Source organism: Bombus huntii, chromosome 16 (assembly GCF_024542735.1).
Source record: "Bombus huntii isolate Logan2020A chromosome 16, iyBomHunt1.1, whole genome shotgun sequence".
Classification (NCBI taxonomy): domain Eukaryota; kingdom Metazoa; phylum Arthropoda; class Insecta; order Hymenoptera; family Apidae; genus Bombus; species Bombus huntii.
The window spans coordinates 3,820,312-3,835,773 of record NC_066253.1 but is presented as its reverse complement, the minus strand read 5'-3'; the positions used below and the strand labels follow the sequence as shown (position 1 = coordinate 3,835,773).

At 32.0% G+C, this 15,462-nt stretch overlaps 5 protein-coding genes and 1 long non-coding RNA gene across 8 annotated transcripts; 3 read left to right on the top strand and 3 right to left on the bottom strand.

Annotated features, from left to right (window-relative positions):
* The first annotated feature begins 115 nt into the window (after positions 1 to 115).
* Positions 116 to 2,056, top strand: LOC126874797 (toll-interacting protein-like). Its single transcript, XM_050637237.1, has 6 exons — positions 116 to 341; positions 797 to 970; positions 1,082 to 1,215; positions 1,303 to 1,507; positions 1,598 to 1,768; positions 1,842 to 2,056. Exons 1-6 carry the CDS (start codon positions 264 to 266, stop codon positions 1,950 to 1,952), a joined length of 873 nt encoding a protein of 290 aa, XP_050493194.1. The 5' UTR covers positions 116 to 263; the 3' UTR covers positions 1,953 to 2,056.
* Positions 2,057 to 2,143: 87 nt separating this feature from the next.
* On the bottom strand, positions 2,144 to 4,385 carry LOC126874792 (peroxisomal membrane protein PEX16). The gene is made up of 5 exons (XM_050637229.1): positions 4,014 to 4,385; positions 3,686 to 3,932; positions 3,334 to 3,607; positions 3,150 to 3,253; positions 2,144 to 3,056 (listed from the first exon to the last, which is right to left on the bottom strand). Exons 1-5 carry the CDS (start codon positions 4,141 to 4,143, stop codon positions 2,801 to 2,803), a joined length of 1,011 nt encoding a protein of 336 aa, XP_050493186.1. The 5' UTR covers positions 4,144 to 4,385; the 3' UTR covers positions 2,144 to 2,800.
* On the top strand, positions 3,880 to 6,688 carry LOC126874794 (thymidylate synthase). 3 transcript variants are annotated; one of them, XM_050637233.1, is made up of 5 exons: positions 3,880 to 4,028; positions 5,024 to 5,202; positions 5,280 to 5,543; positions 5,626 to 5,888; positions 5,959 to 6,367. In XM_050637233.1, the coding sequence occupies exons 2-5, from the start codon at positions 5,181 to 5,183 to the stop codon at positions 6,166 to 6,168; spliced, it is 759 nt and encodes a 252-aa protein (XP_050493190.1). In that variant the 5' UTR covers positions 3,880 to 4,028; positions 5,024 to 5,180; the 3' UTR covers positions 6,169 to 6,367. The 3 variants fall into 3 exon arrangements, 2 of the variants coding, with proteins under 2 accessions (XP_050493190.1, XP_050493189.1); XR_007693015.1 differs by lacking the exon at positions 3,880 to 4,028 and adding an exon at positions 6,511 to 6,688 and having other exon boundaries at positions 4,803 to 5,202; positions 5,959 to 6,273; XM_050637232.1 differs by lacking the exon at positions 3,880 to 4,028 and having other exon boundaries at positions 4,804 to 5,202.
* LOC126874803 (protein ILRUN) lies at positions 6,295 to 8,540 on the bottom strand. Its single transcript, XM_050637247.1, has 4 exons — positions 8,325 to 8,540; positions 7,785 to 8,035; positions 7,071 to 7,429; positions 6,295 to 6,994 (listed from the first exon to the last, which is right to left on the bottom strand). The coding sequence occupies exons 2-4, from the start codon at positions 7,937 to 7,939 to the stop codon at positions 6,888 to 6,890; spliced, it is 621 nt and encodes a 206-aa protein (XP_050493204.1). The 5' UTR covers positions 7,940 to 8,035; positions 8,325 to 8,540; the 3' UTR covers positions 6,295 to 6,887.
* Positions 8,541 to 9,063: 523 nt separating this feature from the next.
* Positions 9,064 to 15,384, top strand: LOC126874779 (uncharacterized). Its single transcript, XM_050637200.1, has 6 exons — positions 9,064 to 10,105; positions 11,236 to 11,891; positions 12,120 to 12,369; positions 14,188 to 14,436; positions 14,508 to 14,755; positions 14,845 to 15,384. The coding sequence occupies exons 2-6, from the start codon at positions 11,237 to 11,239 to the stop codon at positions 15,048 to 15,050; spliced, it is 1,608 nt and encodes a 535-aa protein (XP_050493157.1). The 5' UTR covers positions 9,064 to 10,105; position 11,236; the 3' UTR covers positions 15,051 to 15,384.
* LOC126874809 (uncharacterized) lies at positions 13,998 to 14,647 on the bottom strand. Its single transcript, XR_007693016.1, has 2 exons — positions 14,500 to 14,647; positions 13,998 to 14,419 (listed from the first exon to the last, which is right to left on the bottom strand). It is a non-coding gene; the product is annotated as an uncharacterized LOC126874809 (long non-coding RNA).
* Positions 15,385 to 15,462: the final 78 nt, after the last annotated feature.

Here is a 15,462-nt window from a genome sequence, read left to right as displayed (position 1 = left end):
ATATTTTTATAAGAATCATTTGTATTATTAGCTCACGTATCTTCTAGATTTTCGTTTGGAATTGGAATTTCTGTAATATCATTCGCGTTTGAAATGTACACGTAATTCGAGTGTTTGAAAGATTCTCTTAAGATGTCGTGACATCAGCGTGACAGATGTGTGTTATGATTATTCTGATGCAAAAAAAAATACGTGTAGTTTGACAGGTTTCACTTATATCGAAGTCGATTATACTATTATATTAAGAATATTAAGGAAAAGTTATGAATTCAGTAAACCTTCGGATAACTGTTAGGGAAACCGAAAGGCGATCAGATTTGTACGAAGAGTGGAAAAGACGGGTAAATAATGTAACTTTTACAACAAACGTTGCAATTCTTTTTGAAATCAAGTACTGATACCATCACGTCAATTCATTTTTAATATTCAATTAAATTAAAATGCAAATCGTATAGTATTTTAAAATTAAAGATTCATTTCGTTAATTATTATTAATTAACAGTTAAGTTCATAAATATTCATTTTTTGATGACTCATTCGCCGATTTGTTAAACAATATTAGTTTATTATACTATTATACATTTAAAAAATTCTTGGAATTCTATATTAAATGATAGAATTAGTAATGCAAATTGATTGAAAAGAAACTGCAAATAAAATGTTGCATTAACATAACGTTGCCAATTAATGAGATGTAATTATTCAGTGGAATTTATCATACCTCCAGCAAAATTTACAATATATATGAATAAATAAATATTGATTTGAAATAATAATAATAATAATAATGTTCCAGGCTTTTCTAGGTCCACTCCCGCAAGGATTTCTTAGATTGGAAGAGCGCAATGCTCAACAACAGCAAGAAGCTGCAGATCAGCAGGCTGCACTTGCTCTTCACCAGCTGCAAATGCAGAACATGCCAACAATGCATGAACCCCATGTCGGTAGACTTAGTATTACAATTGTTCAGGTAATTCTATGATTTTAGTAGACATGTAGGAGTTAATTCAGTTTTAAAAAGTAGTAGTGTATGTTTTGTAATAATATTTTAATCGTAATTTCAAAAAGATACTTCCTATAGGCTAAGCTTGTAAAAAACTATGGGATGACAAGAATGGATCCTTATGTGAGATTAAGAGTAGGCCATGCTGTATATGAAACACACACATGTTCAAACGGAGCAAAAAATCCACACTGGAACAAAGTTATTCAATGGTATGTAATTTGTATAATAAATTTATTATAAATCAAATTTATATACTTATTCCATCCATTACTTTCTTTTATCTTTTTATTATTCAGTTACTTGCCACCAGGAGTCTCACAAATATATGTAGAAGTTTATGATGAATGTTCGTTTGTAATGGATGAATTAATTGCATGGGGTCACATAGATATTCCATCAAAGGTCCTCCAGAAAGGGGAGATGCACGAAGATTGGTACATGCTTAGTGGAAAGCAAGGAGACAATCAAGAAGGAATGATAAATTTAGTTTTTAGTTATACGGTAAAAGTTATTAGTAATATGACAGAAAATATATTTAATCTACTACCAATAAGTTAATACCTGTATTTAATAATTTATCCATTTTGATAGACTAAGTGTCATCCATACATGAGTGCACCTCCAATTATGATGGTTCCTTCTTCAACAATGCTTGGCATGACACAGTATGCACCAGTAAATGTCTACACAGCACCTCCTACAGCTGCAGTGCCGCCTATTATTCCCAGTTCTATGCCAGATGCTGAAGTTATATTAAAACAGGTAATGTAAGAAGATAATAGCTTCACTTTTTTCCGCAATAAAACAACTTTTGTAATAATGTAATAACTTATAGATTTCAGAGATGTTCCCAAATGTGGATAAAGAGGTAATTAAATCAGTTTATGATGCAAATAATGGAAAGAAAGATGTAACTATAAATTCATTACTCCAAATGTGTGAATAAGTAACTTTTTATGCAACTCGTCATTTAACTCCAAAGGCCATATTTGTATTTTCTTGCTATATTGTATTTGAATGTGTAATATATTTGCAAATTACTACCATGCATTTTATGGTATATTAACATTTAGTGATTTTAATATAAGGGAATCCATAAAATATATTGGGCAGGGAAATATATTTTTTAAAGAAATATCTCTTTTAATCGTTTATATATTCATTCATCCTGTTTACATTTGTTTTCATCTTATATATACAGCTATATGTTTCGTTCTACATATGTTTCGTTCTATAACATAAAAAATTTCAATTTTCTATATTTACACATTGGAGATCCCGTATTCGTTAAGAAATCTGTATTTAGATCTTACTATTTATAAAAAATAATAAACGTGTACATTTACATATTTTTACTTGTGTGTTTGGAAACGAATTACAAAAATATTGTACTCACGCATATTTAAACAGAATATATCTACAAATACTATAAAAGTATTCAATCTAATTTTGATTAAAACACAGCATTTGCAAAAATGGAATGGTGGCTTTCAATTTTGTTATAGAGTTAAAACAATATTTCTAATTTTTCTATCAAATGTAAAATATATTAATAATATATCTATGAATTGTTAAGTGCTTCAGTAAATTGTAGAGCTTACATTTATCCTTACCTATAATAAATAAAAATTTGTCAACAGTTATATAATTTATGACAAAAATCAGTCATTTCAAATTTATGCTAAAAATATTCTTTTTTTAAATTTGAAATTATCCTTATTCCTTTTATAATCCCTATTCCCCCAAAAATAAGGTGTATCAATAACTCTCTTAAACATTTAATAACTCCATAAACTAACTTGACCACATGTAAAAATATGTATTTTGCCAATGTGGCAAGTACTTTTTTATTGGCTCTGTCAAAAATTTTGCTAAAGGTACTCTATTGGAAAGTGCAGTTAGAGTCGCATATATTCTAATGCAGCTATACTTATCATAAAATGGAGACTTTAATATGTAAAGGAGCAGAGCAAGTCTTCGCCTGAAGAATTCTTTCTCTTCTTCTTTGCTAAATGATATATTTTTTGTCCTTTTACTAGCTATATTTAAACTGTAAAATAACATTGAGTTTTTATATCATTATATAATTCAACCCTTTTTATGTAGTTATTTGATAAGTTTGGTACTAAATTTTATCTTTTACCTGAGTAAATCAATAGCAAATGATAACAACCATGGTGGCCAACGTTTTTCTCCAGTAAAAGATATACATGCCAAATGAAAAAGTGGTTTCAAAATATAAAGAGTCTAAAAATGAAATAAGAAATATTAATGAATAAGTATTTTCTGGAGCTATTATACTTAGTTGAATTTGAATACATTTCTACCTCAGCTAATATTAAATCTTTTTCTGATACTGAAGATCTATTTAAGTTATCATTATTGTCAATATTAGAAGACAATGGTTCCCAAGTACGCATGTGTGAATGCTTGATATTTCTTATACTCCTAACAATAGTGCCAGACCGTTTCAATCTGAATCCTTCGTATAATTTTTCATCATGTGAGTTGCTTAGCTTTTCTCTGTTTAGTGGCTGTATTGGAGGGCTTTTTATTATACGTTCCTTATACAGATGAATCAGTAGAAGTCTTAACACAGTCCTATGAAGGATTCATTTATAAATATTAATAATTGAGAGGAACGTGTAATCTAAACTTCAGAAATATTATGCTACTTACTTAAATATTTGGACCATAGTGATCATGAACCATCTTCCAGTTTGGCCACATAATTTTTTTGCAGTGATCTCAAAAAGAGCCTCCGTGTATTCTACCACAGTCAACCAAATTTTAATTTTTGATTCGAACTGAGGAAACTGTAAATGAACGCATTTTCCGCTGCACATTAACAAATCATTGAAAAATACTATCAAATTCGAAGCTGAGTATAATAACTCCGACCAAAAGGCGGAATTATTAAAATGACCTAAAAAATAATGTTTACTGAATAAAAATCGAGGAGAAAAGTCATCGTATTTGAAGAATAAAAGTAACGAATTTTTCTAACCAGCCGTGAAGTAAGGTAAGCAATGGACCGTATTTTCAATCTCAGATAACAATTGTGGATTTTCTATAACCCATTTTCTATATGGTTCGATGATTTTCAACACGGAAGAATTTACATTGCCCAACACCATTTTGATCTGTTAAACGATCTAATAAAATATGATCTTTGTGATCAATAATAATTAACCTTCCAATATTAATATACTATATTTTATGCACTATATATAGTACAGAACAAAAATCATTGGTCTCTTCCGATAGATCGGGCAAACAAAGAACATTTGTTTTTAATTTTGTTTTCTATCAGTTGTGATAACAATTTATCATATAATAGAATTCTTGTCAGAATAAACATGTTCTCTATATATATACAACGTAGTATGAGAAATTGTGTAAGATGTATTAAAAGTATAAATATTTTGTAATGAATATTAATGACATAATAATATCTAATAATAACGAGAAGTTAAAACATCTTAGTATGATATACAATATTTTATAATTATTCTAAATTTATATTAAGTTCGTTTATATTTATCGATATAATAATTTCACATGTAATTAGAATTAGTTTTTATAATAAATATTAATATCGTAATAGTATTTAGTAATGATGAAAAATTAAAACATGCTAGCATAATACATTTTATTATCATTTTAAACTTATGTTAAATGTACAAATTTACAAATTAAATTCATTCATCGATGTAACAATCGTACAAGTATATAATTAATTTTCCCGCCTATCAGGTCTATATAAAGTTCTCGTAAATTATTGATGAAAATAAGAAATATATTATAATTTTAATTAATATTAATAATTTTGTGCTTTTAATAAAATTCATTCTTAACAAATTTTAACGTATTTAAAAAGCTTTTAAATTAAAAATTTTTGTTACTATAGCTACATAATACCGCCAAAATTTACTCCATGTTATACGGCGAAATCATTAACATTAGTTATTATAGTATTATCAATCTTTTATTTTCTTGAATTATGAATAAATATAGAATAACGAATGAAACGAATGAAATCCAAAAATGTACTCAGAACGGGGAAGAACACGAAGAATATCAATATTTAAATTTAATAAAGAAAATTATAAAAGAAGGGACGAGGAAAGATGATCGTACAGGTGTAGGCACATTGTCCATTTTTGGGACACAGATGCGATTTAATTTACGAGACAGTAAGTATTTTTCATACTTTAATAGAAGTTTAATATCTTATATATTTAATTACAATAACAAGATATCATTACCATAGATGTATTCCCATTGCTAACTACAAAGCGAGTATTTTGGAGGGGTGTAGTGGAGGAGTTGTTATGGTTTATTAGAGGATCGACAAATGCCAAAGAATTAAGTCAAAAGGATGTCCACATATGGGATGCAAACAGTTCACGTGAGTTCCTAGACTCTTGTGGCTTCACAGATAGGAAAGAAGGAGATTTAGGACCTGTTTATGGATTTCAATGGAGACACTATGGTGCAAGGTACCAAAATATGGATACAGATTATAGTGGACAAGGTAAGACAATAATCGAATATTCCTATGTTTAATTGTACAAATTTAATTATCTACAAGTACACTGAAAGGTTTGTTTATACAGGGATAGATCAGTTAAAACAGATCATAGATAAGATACAACATTCTCCCAATGATAGGCGAATTGTAATGTCAGCATGGAACCCAGGCGACATTTCAAAAATGGCTCTACCTCCCTGTCACTGTCTTGTACAATTTTATGTGAACAATGGAGAGTTATCATGTCAACTTTATCAAAGAAGCGCTGACATGGGTCTTGGCGTACCATTTAATATCGCATCTTATTCTTTGTTAACTTACATGCTGGCACACATTTCAAATTTAAAGGTAAATTTACAAGAAAGGAAAATTGGCAAAATTTTTTAACAGAAACTTGTATCTCTTTGTTTATTTTTAGCCAGGTGAATTTGTACATACAATGGGTGACTGTCACGTATACCTCAATCACATATCCGCACTCGAGGAACAAATAAAACGTGTGCCAAAACCATTCCCATATTTAAAAATCGTTAGGAACGTTGAAAACATAGAAGATTTTACAGCAGATGATATCGAACTTATCGGATACAACCCACACACAAAGTTATCTATGCCAATGGCTGTTTAAAAACAAAATTGAACACAGAGTACTGACACAAGCTTATGTACACGTTTTTATCTAGAAGTAAGATTCGGTCATTAAGAAAATACATGTTCGATTGATATTAAATTGGTAAATGAATATATATTCATATAGCATTATTATATTTCAACCATATCTATACTTTATTTTCTAATAAAAAGTTTTCGTTCATATCTTTAATAAACTCGTATCTTAATAATTATACATACATATACACGCAAAAAATATATATATTTTTTGTATATATATATTTTTTCTAGTTATTTATATTTATATCAATTTCTATCAGTATTATTTTCAAAAGTGGTCCATACATGTCTGTTACAGCTCTAACAAGTATAAACCATAATCATTTCGCCACACTTTGCATCCCAGAAACAATCAAGTAAAAGAAGATTTTTCAAAAGGATGTAACTGACAAGCATGGACGGTAAAAGGCCTTGTATAAGCAACTTTCACAATTTAACAAAATTTTACTTCTATACAGAGTCTAGGTCCAGTACTATCTTAAATCATATATATAACTATCCATTGAAAATATTACTTTCTCGCGTGATTGTAGAAGGAAATAAAAACGTTTCTAGTATCTTTAAAGTGATATTTTAAACGAACATGTCATATTTAATTTGGTTGATTTAAAAAATAATCGAAAGCGTTTAAAAAATGTGAGAAGAAAATTAAGAAAATTCTCTGGATATTAGGGGCTAGCACATCCTTGTATCATTAGACGATGAAGTACTTAATTGATGCAGTTGTTGAGTAATGGCCAGAGTGCCACTTTCACTTACTGTAATAGTTATCCAAATAATATCTAAATTTGAAAAAAGAGATTATTACTAAAAGATAATATCACAGATGAGTAACAACAAGAAGGTAAATGATTTTACCTCCAAACAAGATTTCTGTAGATTTTACCATCATCCTCCATTTACTTTGAAATGTACCACAATGTGGAGGACTTTGAAGATCCACGCTCACTTCTGTTATTTCTCCTGGGCCTAGAGATGGGACTGGTATTTTTGTACATTCACCCATTTGCACTCCTCCTATATACTGTAAGCAAACTCCATCAGGCCACGCTTCTCTACCACTGTTTTGTATATGCCATGATTTTCGAAAATTAGTAAGTGGTGGTATTGATTCTCCTTCGCCAATAGTGCTATCGCTTATCAGCATCATACAAGGAAATTTATGTTGAACTGGAGACTCAAAGTCAAAGTAGCTACAAATTGCCGCTTGGAGATTCCTAAAATTTTATGTAGATTATTTGCACGTACATATACATTTACGTATTTGTTTATGTTTCATCAACAAATGTCTATACAATAGTCACCATATTTGTCTTTCATAATTACAGTTTTAAAGAATAAGTTGATATTCTAATGTAGCAGTTATTCCATTGAACAACAATTTATGTAATACATGAACAATAACTGAAGAAATTGCAAATGTTATGCGAGTGTGAGTTGTCAGTGATATAAATGCATAAATAAGCAAGGATGGATAAGGCAATACAACAAGTAAACATGGCGACGGTAGGGTTAGGTCTGTGGACTAAACTTGACCAACGTAGAACGATTACAAGTGGGAGAGTATCTCACCAATTATTCATATCCAAAAAGAACTCAGCAGTAGTTTCGTTGAGCTGGCTGCCAGCCAGCAGCTTCTGCAGCTGCTTCACCAGATCATCTCTGTCGGTGGTGCCTAGACAACTAAACTGGTGAAGCAAATGCTGGTCCACGTTGTCCATGTTCATAATGTATTTCGTCCCTCGTTCAATACTCCATGTAATGGGAACTGTCACACCGCAAGTCCGTGAGACTTCTCTGTTCTGTTATCGTTTGATCTTTAACTGCAAATTTTAAATGTCATTCTTCATGACGTTCATCCCTGCCATAGACATGAAAAATATAGACCGCGGGTGTCAAATGAAGAGCATGGTCCTCGTTAAAAAAGAGATAGACATATCTAACGTGGTATCACTGTCTCTTTCTAACAGATACTATGCTCCGCCCATAGAAAAGGAAAGAGAGACGCGTTATTTATTTCTCTATCTCTTTTTTAACGAAGCCCATTTTCTCAACACGGCATCCGCGGTCTATACTTCTGATGTCTATGATCTGTGCGCAGTGGATACATACACTTCACACTCTACCCAAAAATGTACCGATTATGAGTACAGCCCCGTGGATGGTAAAAATCCAACTCTGTCGCCTTCTATCCCTTTATTTGCGTGATGTCACCTTGACCTTGAACGCTGCTAGTCTCCGTGTTTCTACAGCGAATAAATAAATACGCAAAACGGACGTCGATCCCTTCTCGAAATCAACTCGTCCACAGCGTCAACGCGGTCCTACATACACACAACTTGGGTTGCATATATGTAGGGGTCAAATGAATTTTAATTATTAGCGTATTATAATCAAGTAAAACATAATTTATCGTAGATTGTAGATTCTTATGCGTTTATCAAAAATCTACAAATGCAAGAATGCACAGAATGCAAATATATGTAAAGAACATAATATTTATTTTTTTATTTATTATTCTTATTCTTTACCTTTCAATTTAGAATGATTTCCGGTTTGCATTTCTTCATTTCTTGAATCTATTTTTTAAATCTGTTCTTTAAACCTATTCTTTCTATTCCTATCTATACTGTTTATATCTTTAACTACTATATTACTTATATTTTCACAATCTAACAGAACATAGTACAAAAACATAACATACAAAAATATAAATTATAAAACATTTAAAATGAAGCACTTGTTATAATATTTAGTGAACGAAATAAATTTTTATTTTCCACTTTCCACTTTCTTAGTTATATTATTAAAGATATGAAATTACAAATCATATTGTTATAAATACTTCAATTTCTTGAAATTTACAATAAGAGAGAATGTAGAAATAAAAATTTTCAAATTTTATCCTTAAAAATATTATAATAGTTTGCATAAATATCTCTCTAACTCTATTTATGATATACATAAGCTTAACAGAAATTTTTTGTATCTATTAAATATCATAACAGATGTTACATTTTGAATATTTCATATATTTTTCCATATTACGTGCATTTCTGAAGTTTCCCATAAATGAATAGATATCCGCAGTCTAATAAACAATGAACTATTTTAATGTATTGTAAAATTGATACAAGAATCGAAACAAGCAAAGCAATAAGCTAATAGTGATATAGTAACCGATATAAGAATTATAATGAGAAGAAAAGTTTCAATTCCTTAAATAACGATTATTCAAAATAAAAATCGTATATACCTTTATTTTATAAGTTTATTTTATAAGTTTGTAAGTATTAAAATATAAACTATTCTAATCTTTTATTTCTTACAGTATGTGTAATAACATTTCTTGTTCTTGTTACGTGAACGCACTTAAGCGCCAAATCTCTGTTGTCGCACTGCGCATGCGCCTACGGCCCCTCCTGCATCTGGTCTCGAGGATGCGTGCGCATCACGCCGCGTAACAATTGAAATACGAAAGAGAAGACAGTCGCGATCCGAAGTTGATCATGTAGATATTACAAAAACGTCCGATCGCAAGGTGATTTCGCGTACAAAGTGGACAAAAAGGGATGAGTGTCGATTGAAAACGGGAGTGCAGTTCGCAATGAGACATATTTGAACCGTGTGAACCAGTGGCTATCGTTAATTAGTCGCGAGTTCTTCATCACCGATAATCCCAAGCTTTTCTTTTTTTCCTTTTTTTTTTTAGAGAAACGCGAGCTCGTGCATCGATGAAACGTTCAAAATCCTTGGAAAATTACTTTCATATTGACGTTAGGACATCGTGATGAAAGTTAGAAGTTATTTTACGATTAATAGCTCCGTTTCGACGATCGCGGAATAATTGGTGATAATAATCTCGTCGAAATCGAGATATTGGGAGAATTAAGGTAAGTATAGGTGGATTCGATATTGTGGCCAATTTGGAGTATCATTATTTAACCCATTAAAGACCAAGCAGTAAAATACATGCATGTAATACGTAAAAGTTGCGTAAATGCTATTAGAAAAACGTAAACAAAGTAGGTTATTGTTTTATCAGGTTACAAAACGTATATTAAAATAGTAGATACATTACAGAAGTTCATTACACAAATCGAAGGTACGATAAGAATTTCACTTGAAAAAACTGATACATCATAGTGTTATAAAATACTTTAATTTTTTTTTTTTAATTTTATGAAAGTATAAAATTTAGATAAAAGAAGAAATAATAACAAAATTAAAATATTCCATATTACAAAAGTATACAATGTAAATTCGATAAAATCTGCCAATGCAAATCAATTAAAAGAAATTACAAACGAAATGTATTAGCGCAACTATGATTCCCAATGGGTTATCTACGCTACTTTTATATTTTCGTGAATTCTATAGAGTTTTCACGAGACAGCTCCAATTCATGGTTTGCGCCTAAACTTCATCTTTTAATTCAGTCGTCCTTGAGAAACAAATTCATTCAATTCGATATCGTATACAGCGAATACATTGAATGAATTTGTAAAAAGAGAAGAATGAATGAAATTTATCAAATTATCATTTTTCTTCAAGTTTGACACAGAATTGTAGGGACGTTGCTTAATACGCGGTTCTTCCATTTTCGTGATGCGTATCTAATACACGTATTTCGATAAATCGTTATAAATAAAATCACACGTACTAGCCAAAATGAGTGAGCTGTAACTGATACAAAAGCTAGAGTATGGGAAAGTATGGAAATTGGGTTTTGATAATATTGCCACTTGCCGAGAAACATTCCTGTTACTAGACTACGGATTTTTATAGATTTGTGAAAAATTTGTAGGCGCAAAAATGCACATAGTGTATAATGTACAATGCAAAGATATATAAAATATTGAAAGAAGAGTATTTATTATAATATTTAACACATGAAATAAATTTCTATTCAGATTTCGCTTCTTTAGTGTTACGTTCATAAAAATTCGCAATTTACTTTCCTGGCACACCATGTACACATAAGCATTAGTATAAGAAATGAATTAAAACTTGCCTTCGACAGCATGATTGGGCCGTCCTCTGGCACGGGCGGTGTCCCTGAGCACGAGTTATCGGACAACCAGTCCCGTGTCGGGAAGAAACGCATCTTCGAGGATCTGGATATCGAGAGCTTCTGCGAGGAGGTCCAGAACGATCACAAACGGTATCAGTACCAAGAAATCGAGGCTCCAATGGAAGTAGTCGCCTCCAACCAAGTAATAGGAGACACCGCGGCTCTATTCTCTCCGTTATCGGCCCAGGAAGCCGTCGACGAGTGTCCAGTCGCTCGATTGGAAGTACTTCTCGTGGACGGCACTAATTGCACCTGGACAACCGTCTCGGAGCTAGAATCCCAGCAAAACATTGTCGATATCGCGGCTTCACCTACCACATCCTCCTCGTCGTCCGAACACAGGCAAGAACAAGTGATCCAAGAGATCCAAATCGAGGAAACGAGCTATCCTATTGGCTCTGACTATTGGGAGCCAGTTGTTACCGTTCCATCGCCTAACATGCAACAGGGCAAGACTGATGCGTCTTCTAGTAGTCATCAGCAGCAACAATTTGATGATCAGGAGACTGGAAACCTTTCCTGGTTGCTGGATTTCAAGTTGGATCCGTTTATCGAGGCTGCTGACGAAAAGTCCACTGTACCTTCGCCCAAAGACGTTCACAGTGGTGTGCAGCTATTCAAGATATTGTCAAACCTTTATGTTTAATAGTTAATTACTTGATAAGTTTTCAAAGTCCATTACCTTCAAAACTAAGCTAAAAAATGAGAAACTTTTATTCTGTACTTCTCACTTTTACACAGGAAATCGCGTCATGCTCGTGGTTCCTATGTATTTACAAAATTATTCATCAATATAGTTCGAAGAAATCATATGTTTCATATTTTTTACGCAGGGAATAAGACAAAGGTAAATGGGCGTTCTTATGGGTCTACTTACGTGAACGACGTGAAAAGGAGTTACAACGAAAACGGATCGTCACATCAGGAGTCGAATCATAGTTACTCTAGCCTGGATAATAGAAATTTTGCGTCTTCCCGATGTAACGGCCCAAAGAAGCCGCCTTTCACGTACACAGAGCTTATCGAACACGCTCTTCGGGAAAGGGGAGAGCTCACGGTGTCAGCTATTTATCAGTGGATCTCGTGAGTACTTTCCAAGAGTATTTGAACCCCTCGGAAGCCACACTCGTCAATTCAATGAAAAAGAAAGTAGAAAAAAGAAATTATTATATATTTATTTTAGAATATATATATATATTCATTTTAATAGAACAATTTTCAGTAGACTTTGTATTTAAACCACTAGAACTTTGTATAGGTACTGAATTTATAAAATAATAATTAGTAATAATATGGTAATTAATAATTTAGGTATTTATGCAAATTCATATTTTTGAAAGCATGAATGGAACATAAATAGAATTTTTTTAATGAATATTTTCTTTGGATATCTTGCATCTTTTCCCATATCAAGTACATTTCATAAATCTTTCTACATTTAAATTTCCTAGAAACATTCATAGTCAAAACACTAATCTTTATTATCAGAATTATTTGTTGAAAATTATCTGTGATAAGCCTTGACCCAAATTCTCTATGAACACAAAATCCACAATGTTCTATTGAAATTAAGTTAAAATACGAGAATGGAGGATACGGAAAAGAATACATAAAATTTTAACTAAACTCACAGACGTTAGAACTATAAGAATGAAATACAATTATGTACTAGATAAATATTGTAAGAGGAGGATTGAAAATGAGTTCAGGGGCTCGATTATCTATATTATCTATATTTGACAAACCTTCGATCGAACAGGTGAAAGCACAGAAGCAGTAAATTGTGCACATTCGTGTTGGTGGAGAGTAGAGGGAGGGTTGAAACGAGCAAAAGAGCCGGTACCAGCTGGTACCACTGCGTAGCGAGGGCAGCGGTGCCAAGGGGTACCATCTAAGAACGCGACCCTCCCCGACCAGCTACCCCGCATCGACGCGGACCACGTTCTCGTAAATTCGTAGAAACTCGTTTCCTACATTTCCTACGGTTCGAAGGAGAACCATATATACTGAATGTATTACATAGTACACTTCGGATGAATCACTTCTAGGCAGATGAATTCGATACTTAGAAATTTACAAAATGACATTTTTATAGATACATTTGATCTTTTATTTTATTTTCTCCCTTTTGATTTCTCCTTTTTTATGTATTTAATGTATGTATTAATGGTATTGGTTATTTAATGAAGAGGATCAAAATGGTTTAATAAAATATAACTGATATATAAAATTCTCTTTACTGTATAGAACAATTAACAAATTTATTCTTTCTGAAAGAAATCAGTTGTTACTCTGGGTATTTTGCACTCATACTTTGGATAGCTTTTGATATTTTTAACTTATTTTTGGTAATTAGGTCACATATACCAAACAAATTTTCAAATTAAGTGATATTTCATATTATTTGAAACCAACCATAATGAAAATCAATAAAAATCTATAATGTAAAGGTGCATTGTTCTTTTTTTGTTTGCATAATCATTAGATACATGTATGTAGTTATTGGATCAGATAAAGTTACTATTTAAAGCCTTATGCTTGGGGCGTTTCAGCGGGTCTTTCGTCTTTTCCTAAAGACAGAGAATTAATTAGGGGAGTGTGTAACACTCCGTGACGTCGCCGCAAGCAGGTGAAGAAAATTGTTCTCGTGGGGTGAGCACGCTTGTCGACGTTGAACCGACAAGTGACAGGAACTATTTAAACGTCTGTCATTATGCAAATGTAGACATTCACATGATTATTTATTGCTCATTGAATAAGTGACAAAATTAGAATTTTTCTATATAGTAAATTCTATATTGTAAAACAATTTTTCTAAAATTTATCAACTCCCGCCTAACTTACTTATTTTTGTTTACTATATTTGGAAAATTAATAAATTATTTTTCTTATTATATCTAGAGAACACTTTCCCTATTACAAAAGCAACGATGACCGTTGGAAAAATTCTGTGCGGCACAATCTCTCCATAAATCCCCACTTCAGGAAGGGATCAAAGGCACCGCATGGAGCTGGTCACTTATGGGCCATTGCGAATCGCTCAGGAGATCCTAGACCTAGACAATCCATTAACAATTTTAACGCTAATCCTTCCATAAAGCAAATGAGCAAGAACACTCTTGAAGTTGAAAATCTGAGAAAGAACATCAGGTAATTAATCACTGTTTAGATAAAAAATTTATGATGGAATGTTTATTTACTTTAACCACTTACATTTTCAGTGAAATGAATTCAATAGATGAAGTAGAAGCGGCAACTGCCAGCATTACACAACAGTCTTCAGAGGAAGAGGCTGATAATGTAGTGAATTCTGTGACGCTAGAACACTGTGCTGAAGAAATCCTTAGTGGTATCAAGAAGGAAGTAGAGGTACAATATCTTGTACCTATGATAGTCTCCAACAATGAACATGAATCAACCCAATCCAATCAACAAACACAGGAGCTTCATTATCCTGTGAAAGAGAGTGGTAATCGAATTAATTAAACAGTGAAGCTTTTATGAATAAGAGTTCAACTTTGAATGTTATTGATTAAGTTGGCAAATATATCTTTGTAGATTTCCTTAACCCAGTATCAAAGGAAGTGGTTGCAGAAGAATGTGGACTTATCAGTGAAGGTTATCTAGTCACAGATCTAAATCCTACTACTTTGGGCCTGAACATGGTTGAACCAGAAATCATTACACCTGAAAATCTTTTTGGAGAGGAGTTAAGTTTCCAGTTCTATGAATTGTCGTCTCCATCGCAAATTCAATCTGCCTGACATATGGGGAAAAACAAGTTGCGATTAATTGTAATTGACGAGCTGCACGTACAAAATAATCAGGACTGCGATCAAGTGGAAAACGGAGAAGATATTCATAGTGGTATCGATGAAAAGGAATTTCAAGAATCAATGGTTGAAAGCTGATTTTTTTCGAAAGTGCTACAGCAAGTCTCATATGATGATCAGAGCAAAAATGGTTATTACATTCCTTTGAAGATTCTCGAAACCTATGAGTGAGCAAAGTTGAATGAAATGCAGCATATTATTGCTCCAATTGTGCCTGGATATGTGTCTTATCGAGTCATTTAATACTACATATTAGTATAGTTTTCTTTTAGCCCTTACAAAATAATATGTACCGTTTTTTGTATTAGTAAAAGAAAATACAATATTTACTACGAGCTGTAAA